General features: G+C 33.3%; 1 protein-coding gene across 1 annotated transcript; it reads right to left on the reverse strand.

Annotated features, from left to right (window-relative positions):
- Positions 1-286: 286 nt before the first annotated feature.
- LOC124835351 (ultraviolet-B receptor UVR8-like) lies at positions 287-20,679 on the reverse strand. The gene is made up of 5 exons (XM_088109847.1): positions 20,478-20,679; positions 20,201-20,365; positions 2,374-2,409; positions 2,088-2,251; positions 287-1,848 (listed from the first exon to the last, which is right to left on the reverse strand). Exons 1-5 carry the CDS (start codon positions 20,557-20,559, stop codon positions 562-564), a joined length of 1,734 nt encoding a protein of 577 aa, XP_087965973.1. The 5' UTR covers positions 20,560-20,679; the 3' UTR covers positions 287-561.
- Between the last annotated feature and the right edge of the window lie 882 nt (positions 20,680-21,561).

Raw genomic sequence — 21,561 nt, forward strand, 5'->3', positions numbered from 1 at the left:
TTTCAATTCTTTAGAAGATCACTCTGCAGCAGCAATAAGAATCCTGAGATATATCAAGAACAATTCAGGACAATGATTATTCTTTTCCTCCAACACATATATGAACGAAAAATAAATTAAATCCAATACAGACTAATATAATATAGCAAGTGACAATTTTATGAATTAAATGAGCCATTCAGTAAAACTTTAACAAATATTTTCGTTTCTAATAAAACATTACGAAGTTTACATCATTTAGTTACACAGTGCCACCTAACATTTCTTAAAACACACGTGCAACTCATAAAATATCAACCGATCATAGCTTCTATTGACCAACGTGAGTAAGGAATCAGTCATACTTCAAGAGGACGGATACATCTCCTGAATAACAGCAAACTTTATGCCATACAAAACGATGGCAATTGGTGCTCAGCTTTGTACAAAACTCAATCATAGAAGAGAGTTACGATAATATTGTCTACGACACAACAGATAATAGACCCAGGCATTATCAATTTGGGTAGAATTTACTATTTTTGTTTATACAATCCTGTGAACATAACGCTTGTTTCTTACTTATATATGCTCATTTTCGGCATGTGAGGAGGATAGGCATTCATTTACAATCTCCTTAATCTTTCTTTTCATTAGCTTATCTTTCACAGCAGCAAGCATACTTTGGTAGACCATTTCCAACTTACTTAGCTTTGTATTATCTGCAGCCACTAAAATGTTCTCCCATTCCCTTGAAATATCAAATTCACCAGAATTTTGCAATGAAGAAGGTATATCTTGTTCATCAAAAGGTTCTCCAAAGATAAAACCATGAAGCATATTCGCATATCTTTCCATTACGGATAACTTTGTTTGAAGTAGCTTCACTTTGTTCAGTGCTGAAGATAATTTGTCATTTGTCTCAGTGACTCTTTCACTCTCCTTTTTATAATGCTCTCCGGAGCTATGTGATTTCTCTTGTTCGAAATCTTGAATCAGTGGAGGCCATAACACAATGGTGGGAGTGTAACTATCCGTAGTTTTACCATTTCCAAGAACCCCACTCCTTCCTCTACCCCAAGACCAAAGTTTATATCCCTCTTGCGCAACAAGAACAGTGTGTGCAGCTCCGCATGCAACTTGAATAGGTTTTGGAAATTTAGTCTGATATGGATTGCATGAGACAAGAAGGGGAGAAAGAGCATCACCAGAATGTGTTCCACCATTACTATCATCAGGGCATAAGCCAAGACCCTTCTCCATTCCCCATGACCATACATACCCATCAATTGAAACAACACAAGTATGAAACAAGCCACAGTCAACAGAAACCAGATGCACATTTTGTGGCAATTCCTTAACAGGTTCAGGAAGAAGTTTGCTTTGTGTTGTACCATGTCCAAGTTGTCCATTATCCCCAAGGCCAAATGTCCAACATGTGCTTTCTAATGTGTCACTAGACCTCTTTCTGTGAGTGAGCAAAGCTGTGTGAAAAGCACCACATGTTACCTCATAAATTACCCAAAGGGACTCCAGGTCAAATGTTTTTACCACTTCAGGTCTTGGCCTATTCTCCTTATCCCCCAACCCTAATTGACCATGACTGTTGTTACCCCAAGTATAGCACACTAGATCATCCACACCCTTGTATGATTCTCCAGCAGTAACAAGTGCCACAACATGTTCCTTTCCACATGCTACTTGAACTACAATGTGACCATGAAAATCCCATACTGGTGTTGGAGTGAAGTTGCTTATAAGAGAGACGCCACCTTCTTTGTTTTCTCCAGGACAATGTCCCCACATCCAGAGGGCACCAAGATTATCAATACACAGAGACATCATTCCTCCTGCTTTCACAACAGTTATCTGTGAAACAGTTTAAAACACATAACTTATGAGACACAAAGCTTGACTTGCTTTTTTGTTTAGAAATAAATGCATAAGGGAAGTTCATACTTATTAAACATAAATTGACACCTATACCTATTATAGTTTCAACAGTCATCGAACACCGTGTTGCGAGGGACTAAAACACAACATGTAATCCTGTCGGAGTGTTGGATAAAAAAAAGTGTTTTAAGTAATCAGCACTCTTCATATCTTACCTTTAATGATGATTCGTTTTCTGCTTCTGGAATAGTTGATGCTGATGAAGAAACAGGAGGGTGCAAGTCGAGAAACTTATTTAGTAAGCATGGCACTATAGAATAATCACCATCGTTATGTTTTTCACCATGGAAGTCCTCTCCATTGATACCAAGTTGACCATCCATATAATAGTCAAGGATGTTCATAAACTATATAAATCAGCTCATTATTATAACAAAGAACAAATGCAGAAGAAATTTCTGTAATTTAATTTCACCAATAGACTAAGAATATTAAGGATACATATATTGTAGCCCCAACACCAAACAGATCCATCATCTGTCAAACAAAAGTAGTATGAACAATTAGACAGGGGAAAGAACCTTAAATTTTATTTTATGATATTGCCCTAAGTTCTGTCAATCACACAATATTAAATTTTAGTAATAATTAAGTCACTTGAATATGTGTCCCATCATCAAAGGTAAGAGAGGAAATTAACTTCCCTAGCTCCTAAGATTGCAACTCTAACCTCACAACTCCGAGAAAAAAAGTGTTAAAAATATATCTCACTACACTATACTTCGAAGCTTCATCAAACTTAGTTTTAAATTATATTTTCAAATATCATGTATGAATATAAACATTGTTAAATAAATTTGGCATCGCGAAATCGAAATGAGAACAAATTATGTGCATTGCAACATTGAATTTTATTTATATAGAATGCAATGATAATAAAATAAACTTGTATGAAGAAAGAAAAATCTTTATATAGTACTATAACACGTGATTTTACTTATAGTCATTTTTATTTAATTACATTGTTTTGTAAACTATATAAAATAAAATTTTAACGACGAACTTTGACTGTTTCCGACAAATTACTGTTTTCAGTAATTCCAGTTTTTTTTTAGTATTAAAAATTACAATACACAAATTTCTATAAATTATATTTTTTATTGTTGAAAGTTTTACAATCACTAGAGATAAAGTCAATCTTTTGTATATAAGTGAGTGTAAATCTCACCTTACAAGCCGATTTTGTAAGATTGAGTTATATTAAAAGTTTACTTTCTTAACATGATATCAAAACCATAAGTTAGAGTCTATCTTAACGAAGTCTGTTGTTTGTTAGATCTATTATTTCACTTACTATCGGACTACTATTGGATTATAAATTAATGTTTAGTCCCACATTCGAGATATATATGTTTCAGTATATGGAAAGTATGTTGGAAGTCTCATATCGAATAAAAATAATACTAATTTATAGTATATAAGTAAAAACAAACATCTCCTTATAAATTGGTTTTGTAATGTTGAGTTAGAGTTAAAATCCATTTTCTTAACTATATTGTGAAAACTTACTAATATAATGATATGAAAAAATTATGTTAAGAAAGAAGGCTTAAATCGGGTACTATAGAAGATGACTTATAGGTGATTTTTAACTTGTAATTTTGAAATTTTACTTGGTTTCAGCTCACAATTTTTTCGTTCATATTGATAGATAAATTACTTTTAAGTGTAAGTGGTAGATCACGTTTGGCTGGACAATATAGTGGCTAACAATAATTCGTTTGTTTTATTAGTTAGTTAAGTTTCTCTTTCCATTTATAACTAACTTTGTATTATTTTATTGTCTCCGTATATATGAGTTACTTGTATTCAATTTAAAATAATAGTGATATGATTCATATATGGGTTACTAGTATTTAGGTGTTAAAAAATAAAGTGAGGTCGTATCACTTCAGAGGTTGCTCCAAAGAATATAATCTATACTAGTGTATCATATGCTACATTTACTCAATAACTATAGTTTTCTAGCATAATTAATTCATATATTTGTTGAACGAATTTGTTAGTTTCTCTTCTGTCATCTATTGAACACGATGAGTTTTCTTATTGTAGGAATGAATTGTAATATGTTAAATGATAGAGAACTATTGCAGGAATTAATACAAGAAGAATTAGAAGAGAAACTTAAAAGATGAACCACAATAGTTTAAAAGGTCTATGACAAGGTCAAGGAATAAAAGATTAGAAAAACAAATATTTTCAAAGTTCATGATAATACAAGAATTTGGAAACTCAAATAATACGAAGATCATGACTTATAGTTCACTTATGAAATAATTTTGAATTATTTTGAGTTAATGTAATTTTCTTTTAAGTCTCGTAAGTTTATTAGACGAGCCACTGGTTACTTGGTAAGCATTAATTTTGGGTTTTACAAACCGTAATTTTTACTAAGCGACAAGTGTCATTGGGTGAATGGTCGTTGGGCGACTAGTTCGTTCTATTTATCTATTTTTTTTAATTTTAAGTTAGTTTACAATATGGTGTATTTGGACTTTTCTTTAGAGTTCATAAGTGTTTAAGTCTGTTTATATGTTTATCAAAAACAAATGTACCTTTGGTTGGTTATTTATGAAATTGAATTCCATTTAAGAGATGATTCTCTTAGTTCTTGTTATAAAATGCTGGCTCTTATCAAAGATTGATATCTTTGTGACGGATTTTCATTGACTTATCAATCTACTAGATTGTGATGTCTATCATCACTATCTTATTTCGCGTTCTCCACTTTTATCAATTTTTATTCTCTAGTTTATTTTGTCTAATAATTCATATATTTTATAAAATATATCCAAATTTAGAAATAATCATAATCTTTTTTGGATATGATCGTATTATTAAATCTAACTTTACTAACTTTTTTTATAGAAGAGCTTATCACACGACATCAAATAATAATGAAAAAATATTGTCTAAAAGATTAGTGACAAGAAAATGAAGAATTAAAAGGAAAAGAAGACTAATATAAAGGATGCAAATAGCTAATAGAAGTATTATCTAAGAAGTAAATAGTAGAAGTATTATCTAAGAAATGAAAATGAGAATCAAATTAAGTAGACTAGTTTTAGAAATAACACTTCATAATGATTTGGTGTTGTATGTTGTTTCACATAAACATGTGTCTAACCAATAAAAACATATTGACAATACGATACTTCATTCAAGAAATGTTATTATATATATATATATATATATATATATATATATATATATATATATATATATATATATATATATATATAAAAGAACCATTATATATATAGTGTGATCTAAATAGTTATTACCCATAAGTTATTACAGTCTTATAAATAAAATTTTATAAAATATTATTTTATAATATTATGTAAACTAGTCCAGCTATACAACAAGACACATGATGGTATATCTCCTAGTCGTGGCCAAACACTTTCAAGAAGAGTTGAAGTCATCTATGGAAGATGACCTAGACTTTGTCTCTTGGGCCATCTTGGGTCATCATGAAACTTTTAGAGTAAGAATAAGGGTGTTGCTCCCTCCACCACCACCCCTTGCTTCCTCTACCACCCCATTCTTGTTTTACCCCTCTCTTTATTTTTTCATTCCTATTTTATCCTTAGTAAATTTTAGGGTTAATATTTTTTAACTTCTATCCACTATAATCATCTACATGTATGAACCAACAATTCTTCTTCCTCTTTATCGTTGGTCCCCTCATTGTTTCATTGTACTCTTCTTCCTCTCTTTCACATTTCACTTCTTCCTCTTATTTTTTAATTGTGATAGAATTATAGTCTGAGAGTGTGGTAGACTTTCATTAGTTGGTGTGCTTAGTAAGAAATTGCAAGTGGTAGTGGAAGTAATTGATCAGTGTGTAAAAAAGTAAACGATATAATCTTTAAACGACGGATGTCAACATCCGGTTAAGAAAAAACGGATGTCGATATCCGTTTTGTCTTAAACGGAACATCCGTTAAAGACTACATGTTTATTTTTTGGAAAAGTTGTACCTGTGACAAGTAGTATCAGTCTTTCAGAGTTGGTTCACTTGGCTTCCAACTGCAGTGCAGAGATGTCAAAATATATCAGTGTCTGCCACATATTAGTCATTCAATTTTATCATTGAATATATAAAGGTCTTACGACCCCCAACATTAATAAATTTTTCGAAGGGGTACCCTACCCCCTTTCATATATACTATTATTTAAACATATATGTTGATTTTCCCAATGCATGTTGTTCTTCATTTACGTTCACCAGTCAACATTTTTCACTTGTTGTCTCTATAAACTTCCACAAGCACACACTATACCATGTCAAAAACAATACTGTATATTATATAAGGGCTTAAGAAAGAAGAGGCGAAGCTCAATAATTGAAAGAAAAATCGCTTTGTGAGATGACAAGAACGGGCATGGTGGAGTTTGGCGTGGAAATATGAAAAGAGAGAGAGAGTTAGGAGGTGGATCTGAGTAAAAAGTAAAAATGGATAGATAGATAGGGTTTAAATTTAAAATAAATAAATATAAATAAAAATAAAAAAAGGTTATTTTTGTAATTAATTTTTTTTTTGCAGAAGGTTGGGGAGGTGGAGGAAGAAGTGGTGGTGGTGGAGGGAGCAACACCCTAAGAATAATTTTGAGCCCTCTATTTTGGGCCAAGTAGTTTAAGATTTATTTGGGCTTTGCATTATAAGCCTAGTAGTGTAGGATTTGTTTTTTGTATTGTATTTTGGATCAAGTAAAATAGGGTTTTGACAACGTAAGTCAACAAAGGGCTAAGACCCAATGTTAACCAAAGTATGAAGCAAATTTGGCTTAGTTGCCAAGGGGTCAAAGTTTTCACCTAACTTGGTGTACAAAGAGAGTGGGTCATACATGACACGTGTCCTCCTCCCTTTGAAGTGTTTTCCTTCTAATTAATGCCCACATGTTACTCTAGGAATGGAGAGTATTCTCCATAGGTAGTGGCCACATGTTCCCCTCTCATGGGAGATAATTTTGGCAACTTGTTTTTCTCCTAATGGAGAGTATTTTCTCCTTGATCTCCAAGTTAGCCAAGGTAAGGTTTTTAGGTCTAGCTTCTACATATTAGAAGACACCCTTAGCCTATAAATAAAGATGTCTCTCACTCTTGTATTCACCTTCGATTTATAGTAAAGTTATGTTGCCATTTTTTATGTCATACTAATCTTTTTCGGTCACCCTAGGCTAGAACAACCCAAGTAACCTTCTTTAGCCACCTTTCTCAAAGAGTTGACCTAACCTCTCTTAGAGCATCATTAAACACCACCTCCATCACCATAAAACACTCTAAGGCTGAAACACTTAACCTTTTACCCATCATCATTTACCACAAAACACCCATCCATGACCACCTCCATGGCTTTCCTTCTAGTTTCGGTCCAACCTAGCTAGGAGATTACTATCATTTGGTATCAAGAGCTTAGGTTCTTCAAGAGCTAAGTATCTTGATCTTTATCTTTATGTTTAAATTCTATTTTGTTAATGTTTTCTCCTTATTGTCTTTTTTGAAATGGTCCCAATCAATCTCTCTTACTCTATAGTTAACATTGACAATTTTCAAAATTAAACTGCACCTAGCTCAAAGGTCCAAAAAATACTTATTTATAATCAAATTAAAGCCCTTTAAGTATAGTTTTCAACAAAGAAAAAATAATTTCATTTGGAGTTTTGTGGAGAAAGTTATGATCAAAATAGTCAGTAAAGGCCAAAACTACTATAATGTTTTCATCAACGTTTTGGTAGTTTAGGCTATTGTTTGTGTGCTTTTAAGTTTTTTTTGAGTCTTTTCTACATATATGATAAGTCACTTTCAATATTTTGAGTCATTTTGATTTTCTAATCCATCCATGTTGCTAGAGTCATGTATAGTCCTTTTATTATCATTTACTTGTAGTGTGTGCTTTAAAAAATCACCAAAAATTATATACAACTTAGATTTCAAAACTAAATTATATACAACCTTTTGAGGGCCTTATATTTATAGCTAAGGGTTTATACTTGCCATTAGATCATCCATAAGTTCATTAAAAAAAATTCTCTGTTGTCGTGTTGAAGTTTCAAACTCTATTTTAATTATAGTAGGTTTTCTTTTACTTTGTATTTCTTGTTCTTTGAGCTTTCAAAACCAAAATATCATCTTTATTTCTATTGTGTGGTGGTTTTGTGTGCATTTGACCATTACTACTGTTTTGATTGGTTAATCTGTTTGGGAACGTTTTTCTCACTATTTTGAGCATTTTGTTTCACTTTTCAGCAGCTTAAGTCTTGACCAATGACGCTAAAAGAGTGGCCTTAGAGTCTCATTTGCTCAAAGCTTACCAAAGATAAGAACTACCCACTTCATATTCTAGTAGTTTTTGTTTTTGTGCATCTATTTTAGTACCTTTCTTTACGACTTCTTTTTAGTGCTTAACCTTCTTTTCTTACCATTTAATTTCTTGTTTGCCTTCTTGGTTTTCTTAGTTTTATCATACTTAAAATCATTTTGCAAAGCCTTTCTTGTTTTAAACATGTTCTTACTTTTTCCTTTTGATTTCCATCTTCTTGGTTTTTTCCCTTATTTTATGGTGGAGGTTTTCTTTTCGAGGTGAGCCAATATCCTTGAGGTAGCATCTTAGGTGGTGGAGACCTAAAGGAAGCTTGAAGTATAAAGTAATAAAAAAGAAAGAAACACTTGGGAGGAAGAACCATTTGTTTCCTTTTTTTCATTGTAAGTTTCAACCTTGTTAGGTGTCTTAGGAGAGTTTTTTGTACTCAATCACATCTTCTAACAAGAACCTCTAAATCTTAGTGAATTTCATTTTTTTTAGTTGATTAGGTTAGAGGAATCAAAGTTCTTCTAACTTAGTCATTAGGTTGCATACTTAGTTAGTTTATTCTTTTTTTTTTAATTGTGGTAGCTTAATGTGTATGTAATTTTATTTCAATTTTAATTTCCTTTGAGAAGTTTGGAGTAAGAGTACCTATGGTAAGCTTTGGCTAGAAAAGTATTAGTTCTTAAGCAATCCTTTGTGATTCACCTCCCTTTCCTGGAAGTGAACTTGAGTATTTTTTTTCTTCCTTAAGTCTCTTAAGAAATTTCTTTTAAAATATTAAGTAATGTGTTTATGCTATGCATATTTTTGAAAAAAAAACTTTAAGAATGTATAGGATTCCTTCTTACCAAATTGGTAGTGATTATAGTGAAGAGGCCCAACCAAATTTAAAACATTAAAGAACTAAAATCACTAAAAATTTGACAAACGCAAGAAACCCTCCAAAAAGAAGAAAAAAAAGAGTTGAAGGCAAAAATATTTTGCTTCCTTAGAAGAAGAGCTTAGAATTCTTAATGAACAATAAGAGAAAATACAAGAGAAGATTAAAAGAAGAAAGAAAAAAAAAAGGAGAAAGAGGAGTAAGGAAAAGTAAAGCAGGAGGCCAAACAAAAAGAAAATTGAAAAAAAATGTCCAACTTATCATTTTAGAGGAGGAACTTAGAATTTTAAAATAAAAAAATAGAGGATAAAAGAGAAAAGAAAAGAAGACAAGAGAATTAAGGAAGAACAAAGAAAGGAAGAGAAGATAAAAAGAAGAGAGTATGAAGAGAAAAATAGAAGAGAGAAATAGAAGAGAGAGGGATGAGAAAGAAATAAAAGAGAAAGAAGATTGAGAGAAGAGAATAAGAAAAGATTAAGAGAAGAAAAAAATAAAAAATACTATTGAAGACACTTACCACTCCATGTAAAATAATTGAAACTAAGATGATAAAGGGAGTTTTTCAATCATTATATTTTTCTCAATTTAACATTAATTCATCTTTCTAAATTCTTACATTTAATAATAAAACTTTTCAAATTTACCACTTTTTTCCATTGCTATAAACTCCCCTTGGATAATTCAAAATTTCTAGGTTATAATTAACTCAAAGGAGACAAAAACACTTTTATGAAGTAGGCCTTGAAAGTCTTCTAATTTTTCATTGAGATATATTTTGTCTGTGATACAAAGGTTTAATGAAATATTGATTGGTGATTATTGTATATGGATTTTTGATCCTAGAAGAATGATACACAAGTTGACTAATAATAACAAAAGGGTTTTATCACGAAAAAAATGAAAATTTTAGGACAAATCCTTTTCAAGAGGGAGTGAATGATGACATACCTCCTAGCCATTGATAAGTGTGAAAAAACAGATGTTTTGACACTTATAAAGGATCTCAATTTTGTAATTATTCATGTTATTACTCAGTGAAAAGTCGTAATAGGAAGTAGATTGTGTTGTAAATTATTGTTCAGGAAAAGTTGTACAAAAGTGAAATTGTCAGCCAATTCTCGCATAGCATAAGCAAAATTCGCAGAGCCAGGAGAATACATTCGCACAGCGCACCACCATTGGTTCGCTGAGCGAATCATGCCAGTTTGGAGATTTCAAGTCTTGAATTCGCACAGCGCATCAGAGGTTGTGCGCTTAGCGAGTTGGTGCAGTTGAGTGCTGAATTAATTTTAATTCGCACAGCGAATCTGCTTCTGTGCGCTGAGCGAATGGAGCAGTTTTATGAGAAATAAACTGTCTCTTAAAAGACGTGCTTTGAGGGATAGACAATCAGATTGGAAAATAGAATTTTTGGAGAAGAACTGCTCTGGAGACCATCAGGAGACCTCTCTGAAGACATCAAGACTGCACATCATGCAAGGAATTGCAGATATGAGTATGTTTGTGATGTCTAGGATAGGCTAAACTTTTATTCGTTGGAATTGACTGTAATGGCTGACATTTGATGTAATCTTTCCTGTTCAATATAAATTGTGTTCGTATGCTTTTCTTGTTTACTTTTTATTTTATTTTACGGAAGTAAAATAAACTTGTTTTTATATTTAAATTGTACTGGGAAGTAAATTTGAGTATTAACGCAAGAAAAGCAACCAGAAGGAAAGATGCTAGGAATAGTTTCAATTCTCCTGGTCATCAATAACATCGTTCTTAATGCAAAGTTTATGTTTACTTACTTAAGGAATTAAGAATTGAACATAATTCTTTAGAACTTGTTTTAAGGAATTAAACCAAGATACTGTGATGTTGATGTGTGAACGCAAGTTATATTGCTCAGATTAGTCACTGTAATGTGGTCATGAAGTCAATTCCAATGAAGCTTTCTTTAAATTTTAATTTCAATTTTAAATTGTCATCTAGCTTGAAACTGTTAATTCACCTATATTTTGTTGTTCAATTGATTTTGATAAATAAATTTTAATTGAATAACGTAACACAAATTCCCTGAGGAGAACGATACTTTATTTATCACTGTATTACTTGGAACGATTTGGTATACTTGCCAAAAAGTTATCAAGTTTTTGGCGCCGTTGCCGGGGAATTTGATTGTTTTGTTATTTCAATTAGTTGTTTATCAATTTCAATTTTGTTCCTATCTTTGTAAATTCATTGTTTTAGTTTTCTGTGTATCTGTATATATTGTGTTTTGTTCCTGTTGTTATTTCTTGGGTTTGTCATTGGAGATTTTTGTTCTGCATGCCACGCAGAACAAAATCTGAGGATTTATTGTTTGATTCTGAGATTGAAAGGACAGCCCGTAGAAATAATAGTAGGCGTAGAAAAGAAAATAAAAAAAAAGAAGCTAGAGAATCCAGCTTGTCTTCAAACGCTTATTCTTCATCTGACCGAGAGAGTAAAAAGATGGAGGAAAACGAGGATAATGAACAAAGAAGGCGTACGTTGGAAGATTATGCTTCAGTGACTGTACCTACATCTTTCAACAGTATAGCCAAACCTGTGATCATTGCGGCTAACATGGAAATGAAGCCAGCATTGATACATCTTGTTCAAAGTAATCAGTTTTCAGGATTGTCACACGAAAATCCCTATGATCATCTGGCAACTTTTAATGAATATTGCAACACTGTGAAAATGTTGAATGTGTCAGAGGATGCAATCAGACTTAGTCTTTTTCCATTTTCCTTGGCAGGCAATGCCAAGAAATGGTTAAATTCTTTTCCTGAGAGAAGTCTGACAGGTTGGGATGACGTTGTGTCAAAGTTTTTGCAGAAGTATTTTCCTCAATCAAAAATAAACAAAGGCAAGCAAGAGATATCCTCTTTTCAACAAGAACCTGAAGAGACTTTGAGTCAGACATGGGATAGGTTTAAGGGATTGTTAAGAAAGACTCCCATGCATGGATTTGATGTCCCCACTCAATTGAACTTGTTCTTAGGAGGGTTAAAATCTCACACAAAATTGATGCTAGATGCCTCAGCAGGAGGTAACATTAGGTGGAAGACACCTGATGAAGCTCATGAAATTATTGAAAATATGGCATCAAGCGACAATGATGTTCAGGGTGAGAGAGGACAATATCAAAAGAAGGGAATGTTTGAGTTGCAATCCCAAGATGCCTTATTAGCCCAAAATAAAATTATGACTCAACAGCTTGAGTCTCTGATGAAAAAGGTATCACAATTACAAATTCAAAATGTATCACAGGCATAACATACTGTGCAAGGATGTGAACTGTGTGGTGGAGAGCACCAAAATGGACAGTGTGTTATTCAGTCTAATGCAAAGGAAGAGGTCAATTACATGGGAAATCAAGGCCGTTCTGGTAATTATGGAAATTATAATCAAGGATGGAGACCTCATCCTAGCATGGGTCAGGCTAGTTCTAGTAGACCACCACAACAACAGTTTCAACAACAACCTACTCTTTCTGATAGGACATCCAAGCTTGAAGAAACTTTGCAACAATTTATGCAAGTATCCATCTCCAACCATAAAAGCACTGAAGCTTCTATTAGAAACTTGGAGACACAAGTGAGTCAACTGGCAAAGAAGCTGGATGAGACATCTGAAAAGAAGTTTGTGGCTAAGAATGAAGTTCACTCCAGGGAGGAATGTAATGTCATAATAACCAGAAGTGGAAAAGAAGTGGGGTTGGATTCTAAGGAGAAGCCGACAAATAAAGAGGGTGAAGCACACATAGAGGATGATCAAATGGAGGTGATTGAAGAAGAAGAAAGTAGAAACAGGAATGAAGATGGAAAACAAAAAGAGAAAGAGTTGGTGAAGCAACTTCCTTATCCTAAAAATACTTCACAGAAGGATAAGGAAAGACAAATGGATCGGTTCAAGAAGATATTTAATCAACTTGAGATTACTTTGCCCCTGACTGAAGCACTGCAACAAATTCCTGCTTATGCAATATATGTGAAGCAATTCCTCAGTAAAAAGAAGAAGTATTTAGATGAGGAAACAATTGAAGTGCAGGGAAATTGCAGTGCAATTATGCAGAAATCTCTACCTCCAAAAGTCAAAGATCCAGGGAGTTTCACTATCCCGTGCACCATTGGAAATCATGATATAGGGAAGGCTCTTGTTGACTTAGGTGCGAGCATTAATTTGATGCCCCTATCTATGCTCAAAAAGATTGGTGACCTTGAAGTCAAGTCAACCAGAATGATCTTGCAAATGGCAGATAGGTCCATTAAGCATCCTTACGGTGTAGTGGAAGATGTGGTGATTAAAGTTGATAAATTAAAATTCCCTGTTGATTTTGTAGTAATGGAAATGGAGGAAGGTGTAGATATACCTCTCATTCTTGGAAGACCTTTCATGAAGACAGCTAAGGTTGTCATTCATGTTGATGATGGAACTGTGAAATTAAAAGACCAAGATGAAGAGGTGATATTGAATGTCTTTGAAGGTGTGAAGCAAAATCAAGAGGAAAAGACTAGTTCCAAAGTAAAAGATGAAGTTTTAGCAATTACTAGTCTTCCAAGGCAAGTTGTCAAGTTGGCCAAGCAGAATTTTACTTGTTTCAATCCAAAAGTGAAGGAAAGAGATGAGGATAAGGAGAAGCAAAGAGTTCACCAACAAATTGAAGTGAAAAGTGATGAACTCAAACCTGGAAAACCTGTGACTCTTAAGAACAGGTTATGGGTCATCAAGGACATAAAGGAAAATGGAGTACTCGAAATTGAGGCTCCATATTCAAGAAGAATTAAGTTGGTGACAAGAAAGTTACTCAGAAAATGTTGGTGTCATGAGAGGAAGAAGCACACCAACATCAACAATCCAACTTAACCATGAGATTCTGGGTCAAGCTAGTGACGTTAAAGAAGCGCTTGCTAGGAGGCACCCTAGCCCAGGTTTGTATATATATGTGTTTGTTGATTGTGTTTCTGTAATGGTTACGTTTGAGTGTGGAGAGGAAGTGCTAAGATGCTTGGGGAATGAGTTCTGACGCTCTATTCGCACAGCGCACAGCTGAGGTGCGCTATGCGACTAGATGATTTTATAACGCAGTGATTTATTCGCACAGCGAATTTCATGCGCTCTGCGAGAGAGAAAAAGAAATTGTTTTGAGATTGAAGTTCGCATAGCGATTACATTCGCTTTGCGATTTAAAAGTTTAATTTTTCTCTTTGCGGAAGTATTCGCATAGCGCATTTGATAAGCAAGGCGAGTAAAATCACTAGAGCAACTTGAGCATTTAATTCGCATAGCACACACTTTGCGCTATGCTTTAAAAAAAATTGGGGGGAAAGCTCTGTCAAAATTCGCACAGCGAAATTTTGCGCAGAGCGAATTACATGAGAGTGGTTTGATTTGTGCTTGTTCGCACAGCGCACAGCTGAAGTGCGCTCTGCGAATTTTGTTCTAAAAAAAAAAAAAAAAAATTTTACAAAAAAATTTAGTCGCACAGCGCACAGCTGAGGTGCGCTCTGCGACTGAACATCAAAATTAAAAAAAAAATAATAAAATATTCAAAGGTGCAGAAAACGAGAGAAATTCGCACAGCGCACAGCTGTGGTGCGCTATGCGAATTGACTCGTTCAGTTTTTTTTTAAAAAACCTACTTCTTCTCCATTTCATTTTACCACTCTTCATTTTACTCCAGCCACCATTCTCTTCCATTTTCGCACAGCGAACGTATCCTTCCTCTCGGCAAATTTCTCCACTTTATCTCCATTGCCACCATTTCACTTTCTGCCTTGCTTCAAGTGCCTCTTCACTCTCTGATCCTGTTCAAATAATCTTGGTCACTCTCCACAGGTTTCATTTTCTACTCTCCATTTGCTTCTCTGTTTTTAATGTTCATAGGAGTATAATAGGAGTTTTGGTCTGATTGGAATGCTCTCTTGAACCACTGTGTGCATATACACTTTCAAGTACCATCTGTTTATGCATATCCATGACTGTCATTTGATCTCTGATGGATGTCCTCTGCACTGTCTCTCGCTAGGCGACAAATTCGCATAGCGAATTAGAGGTCTGGTTTTCTGAACATGAAATTCGCCTGGCGAGAAAGTCGCACAGCGAATTATAGGTTTTATTGCTGATATGAAATTCGCACAGCGACTCCGTTCGCATAGCGAATTGTTCCTGAGCGAAGACACCTATTTCGCATAATTCGCATAGCGAATTGATCTTGACAGTGGGCACTGAAAATGCAAATTCGCATAGCGCACAGTGGCGCATAGCAAATTCCATCTGGCAGCATCTGTGTTTTGATTAATTCACTTGCTCTGACCCATTTTCCACAATTGTTTGCACTGTCCATTAATTCTTGCAGATGGCACCTCCCAAGACCACAAAAGAAAAGAAGAGGAAGACCACCCGAGGGTCTTCTTCTAGATCCCAACCTTCAGAAGCCCAAGAGGAGCACCTTGTCCTGAACTATGATCAGGACCGTTTTATATCAGAGGCACATTCTGATAGGTTTCATCAGGTTATCATGGGAAGGGCATTATTACCTGAGAGGAGGGTTGAATTGAAACCTGGAGAGTATGACCATATCCAGGAAGAACTGGAGAAGAGAAGATGGAACTTTGTTTTAGCCAGCCTTCCAGATGAGATTGATGAAGTCTTGGTTAAAGAATTTTATGCAAATGCTTGGGAACCTGACCACTCTCAGCCTCACTCTAGAGTTTCAAAAGTGAGAGGCAAGCTCGTACGCTATGATCGCAGATCAATGAACAGGATTCTGAATACACTGATGTTTCAGCCATGCCCTCTAGGTGCTTTTATGTCTACCTATCCTGATCATGACCTTATTGCCTCCACTTTATGCCTTCCCGGATATGGCTATCAGCTTGGCACTAGTGGGACACCAGTGAGAATATTAAGGAAACATTTGAATTCACTGGCCACAATCTGGAGTCTCTTCACATTCACCAACATCTGTCCCAATTCTCATACTTCCGACATCAATCTGGAAAGATCTTATATGGTATATGGAATTATGACAGGGATTGACATGGATGTGGGAGCTTATATCTCTCAAGAAATGGCACTGATTGCTGATAATGATACATGTAAGCTTGGATTTCCTGCCCTGGTGACAGCATTGTGCAAGGCCAGTGGAGTACCTGGAGTTTCTGATATCACTTTGAAACTTCAACCCCCTCTCAACAAGAAATTCTTTGATAGAAATTGCAGCAGCAGGGACGACTTCTCTGCTATGAATGCCCCTCCTCCAGTTCCTCCGCCACGCAGGAATGTTAGAGCGGCCAGACCACCTGTAGCACCGTCTGTTCCTTCACCTGATCTTTTCACTCGCTACATGCAGCAGAGTCTGGCTCGTCAGGACGATATCCGCGACTGGTGCACTAGTATGAGGCAGGGTCAGGTGTCTTTACAGGATAGCATGTATCACTTGTCCCTGGGAATCCCTGATTTTCCTCCCGACTCACTGATGAGTGGGACCCAGTTTGCAGAGCATATTCCATGGCCTGAGGGCAGGCCAGAGTCTAGGTGGGGGAGTGCCTTTCCAGGAGCACCAGAGCCAGAGTTAGATGAGCAGGAGGACATGATGGCAGGTGATGGTGACGAGGAGGCAGAGGAGCCAGATCCCAGATGGGTACAGCAGAGTTATCATTCGCAGGAGAGCCAGTGGAGATCCAGGCCAGATGCGTCCTGGTAGAGTGCTGATGGACAGATGTTATTGATGTGTTATTTATGTTTTTGTTATGTTGTTTTTAGATGTTTCAGTTTAGATGTTATTGTGGAACTCAGTTTATTTGTGATGTTGGTTGTGGTTGTAAAGACTTTGAGGCATACACTTTCAAGAAAGGTTGAAGTCATATGTGAAAGATGGACCTAGACTTTATCTCTTGGACCATCATGAAGCTTTTAGAGTAAGAATAATTTTGGACCTTGTATTTTAGGTTAAGTAGTATAGAATTTATTTGGGCTTTGTATTATGGGCCTAATAGTGTATGATTTATTTTTGGTCTTGTATGTTGGGCCAAGTAGATAGGATTTTGACCACTCAAGTAAATAAAGGGCCAAGGCCCAATCTTGACCAAAGTGGGATGCAAATTTGGCTTAATTGACCAAGGGATCAAAGTTTTCATCTAACTTGGTGGACAAGGAGAGTGGGTCGTCTATGCCACGTGTCCTCCTCCCTTTGGAGAATTTTTCTTCCTAGTTAGTGATCACATGTCCCTATTGGAATGGTCTCCATAGGTAGTAACCACATGTTCCCTCTCACTAGAGAAAATTTTTGTCACTTGCTTTTCTCCTAATGGAGATTATTTTCTCTTTGCTCTCCAAGTTAGCCAAGGTAAGCTTTTTAGGTTTAGCTTCTCGCTTAGCCTATAAATAGAGGTGTCTTCCACTCTTGTATTCACGTTTGATTTAGAGTAAAGTTATGCTACTATTTTTGTGTCATACTACTCTTTTTAGGTTACCCTAAGCTAGAGCAACTCAAGTGGCTTCCTCTAACCACCTTCCTCCAAAGTTGGCCTAACCTCTCTTAGAACATCACTAAACACTACCTCCATCACCATAAACATCCTATGGCCGAGACAATTAACTTTTATCCATCATCATTTTCCGCAAAACATCTATCCAAAATCACCATAATGACTTTCTTTCTAGTTTTAACCCAATCTAACTAGGGGATTGCCATAATCACATGAGCATCTTTTCCAGCATTAAATAACCTTCATTAAGCATATTCTACTGAATTAGAAAAACTATCAATATCGTCATTTGATTTGTGCTCATGAGGAGAAGGACAACCTTCCTAATATGAGTGATTTATAATGTTCCTGAAGAATAAAAAGCATCACGAGTCTTATATACATTTATACATATAAAAAAATAATCTCTTGTTTTAATCTAAATTACGTGGAATCAATAACAAGGTAAACAAGAGAATCATGAACGCAAATTATACTCCACATTAGATAATCAAGACTTTGACATACGAATCTCAAATATGTCACCTTTCCCGTTTTTAATATAAAGTTTAACTAGTCCCTCGGTTAAACGTATTCTATACAACTTACATACTTTTCAATGAATTTTCAATATTTTTCTTTTCACTGGTGACTTAAAAATTCCGCAAACCTTGAAAGAAGCTAAGCGTTTTTAAAATAAGAAGAAAAACTTTAAAACATATATTATAATACATGAACCTGAAAATTTTACAAGAACAAACTTTTGTTTTTCACACTATCAAGTAAATACTGAACTAGATTGCAAAATATTCCAAATTCTGACTTTGGCGAGTTTAATACATTTGTTAGATCTTACAAAATATTCCAAATTCTGACTTTAGTTTCAATAATTCTTTTAGTTGATTATTAAATTCTTTATAATTTTAAAACTAATATACTAGTGCATAATATTGGTTATTGCGACATGTACTACATAAATGCTAGATTGATTTAAGATGGATAAACACGATTAGTTTTATTTTACCTAATCCTTTAATGAAATTAGTGCTAAATAAAATTGTTAAAATTTAATATGATCATACTAGATATTATTATATATTTGACATCTCAACTATATTTTATTTTAAAATATATCAATAAGTTCGTATTATATATTGTTAGAGTCAATGTGATCTCTAGTATTAAATTTATAAGAATTATGATTGTAAAATACTAATTCATAAATATCGATGTGATGAATTTTGTATCAACTTGTAATTGTAGCTGAATCTATAAATGAGAAATTCTTACTTCTCATTTGAGATATCACATAAAATTTGGTATAATGAATCAAATATCTTGGACATTTCGAGTTAATTAAACAAATATTTTAATATATATATATATATATATATATATATATATATATATATATATATATATATATATATATATATATATATATATTTAAGTATAATTTTAGTGTACATAAAATTAGTAAGTTTTGATTTAGTTCATATAACTTCTTTTTTTGATTTCATATCTAAAATTTGAAGTTTTGCATTTGATCCCTATACTATAAGTGATACTTAACAACTTAGATTATTAAAAGGTTTTCCAATTTATTTCATATAATAAGGATCAGATCAACATTTGGTGCATACCTTTTTCTTTTAAGATTCCATGTTACTTATTTAACTCAAAATAACTTTAGAGACCAAAATTTATAGTTTCATATGTTAGATTAACATGAACTAATAATATTTTAAATATTGAAAATCAAAATTTGCTCAAACACACTCATAAGATATATACACGACAGGAATCAAAATAAAATATGGTTTGTTTTTTTATTAAATATTACGTTGTCAACTTTATGTATAAAGAATAATTATCGATCTTTTCATTTTGACTTCATAACATTTTGATTATTTATATTAAATTTTGTTAGAATTGAATAATAAAAGTTGTATGGTTAAATTATTTATATTTGATATATTTTGTAAAATATATATTAAATCAATTTTGATTTGTATAAATGGAGTATTAAATAATTTTAAATATAAAATTGATGTCAGAGATATATGCAACAAGAAACTTTTAGTTTAACTGTAAGTTTAAAAATTGTCACCAAATAAAAAAATATTCAATAGTATGGAATTTAAGAAAAGTTTCACCGACATAATTATTTAAATATAAAATTAATAATAATAAAAATGCAAACTTGGTGCATATTTAATTAAACATTAGATTAAATCAAACATGAATATGTTATTTACATCCAAAATCGGGATATAAGGTTGCAAACTTCACCTCAAGCACACGCTTAATCAATTCAACCATTAAATTTGGTACAAACTTCAAATTCCTCTATGCACAAAAATTAACTTATTAAGAACTAATACTTACACTAAATATAAACCATCAATATTTTGTAAATTAATTATTACATTATAATTTTACATCATCACCATAATTTTTCTTTTTAAAATTAAATAATTATATTTTGAAAGACACATATTAATCGATAATAATCTATATAAAAATTATAAAATAAATTTAGATTAATATGAAATATAAAAAACTATTAGAAAAAGATAAAGTAGAACCTGCTAACGCAAGGCTATGATAAGCACCAGCGGCGATTCCCACTATTCTGAGTCTGTATTCTTCTGATCCAAACCTGACTTGAAAGGGAAGATGGTCGTCGTGTTCTGAACCTCCGCCAAGCCGCCCCAGTATTCCTCTTCCCCAAGAATAAACACGGCCATCCCCTGCACACCATAAATAAATTTAAATTACCGCTCGGCGAAGAACTGCAACATGTTACAGAAACGGTTATGCGTATGATTCGTGTGGAAAGAAAACAGCTAGTTAGATGGTCACCGGTGAGAATAAGAGTGTGTGCTTCCCCTGCAGCAATGGAGCAAACTTTGGTGGATAGGTTGGGCAAAGTCGCGGTGTCCATGGTAATCGCTGTGAAGAGAAACAGAGGATGTCCACAACAGAATATAACTTTATTTTTAAGGCATGACCAAGGTTCGCCCAAACATTCTCTCACTTTTCTTTTGTGACCACGTGTCAAAACTTTTTACCCCTCCCATGTACACGTTTCTAATTTCATATATATACATTTAATTTTTATATAATCACATCATAGCATATATCCATTCTTTATTAATTCAAAATCATCCTAAATTTTAGATATATTATCACATAAATTAACGATTTCATTCACACTTTAGTTTCTTTTACACTATTAGTTATTTTTATTTTAGATATATTTTGGTTTTCAAATAACTCACATATCACTTAAAATTTGTTATGATATATTCTAACCATGTTTATAATATCATATTTGAAAATAGATTTTAAGTCTAATTCAATCCACAAAATCGACTTATAAAATAAGATTTCACTTATATATTATAATTTAGTTTTATTTTTAATTAACGTAAAACTTTCAACAAATTCAACAATTTAATGAATAAATAATAAAATAAATCTTCCACGTACACTTTTTAATTACCTAAAATTTCTCTTTTTTTCCTACTTTAATACTAACCCTTTCTAATGGTTTTAAGAAATACTATACCAAAATTTCTTAAAGGCTACACTTTTTTTCTTGATTGTGTAAAAAACATTGCTTTGGGTTTCCCAAAGGGAGACGACTATAAACGTAAAAAATAGAGAAACTTGTGTCACTTAACCAAATCTCAAAATGATAGCTATAAATAATATAATCTAAAGAACATATTTAACAATTAAGTAATATTTAATTTTAAATATTTTTTCGATTTATGTAAAATTAGTAAGTTTTGATACATATTCTTTTGCTTTTTATAACATTTCAAATAATTTTTAGTCGTTATAAATAAGCGTGAATCATTATTTTAGTCTCTGTATTCTTTTCCATTCCTATAAAATTTTGGGTTAAATATGTTTTTAGTCCCTAAACTATTGGTCGTTT

Source organism: Vigna umbellata, chromosome 1 (assembly GCF_029865625.1).
Source record: "Vigna umbellata cultivar VRB3 chromosome 1, Vumbellata_1.0, whole genome shotgun sequence".
NCBI lineage: Eukaryota > Viridiplantae > Streptophyta > Magnoliopsida > Fabales > Fabaceae > Vigna > Vigna umbellata.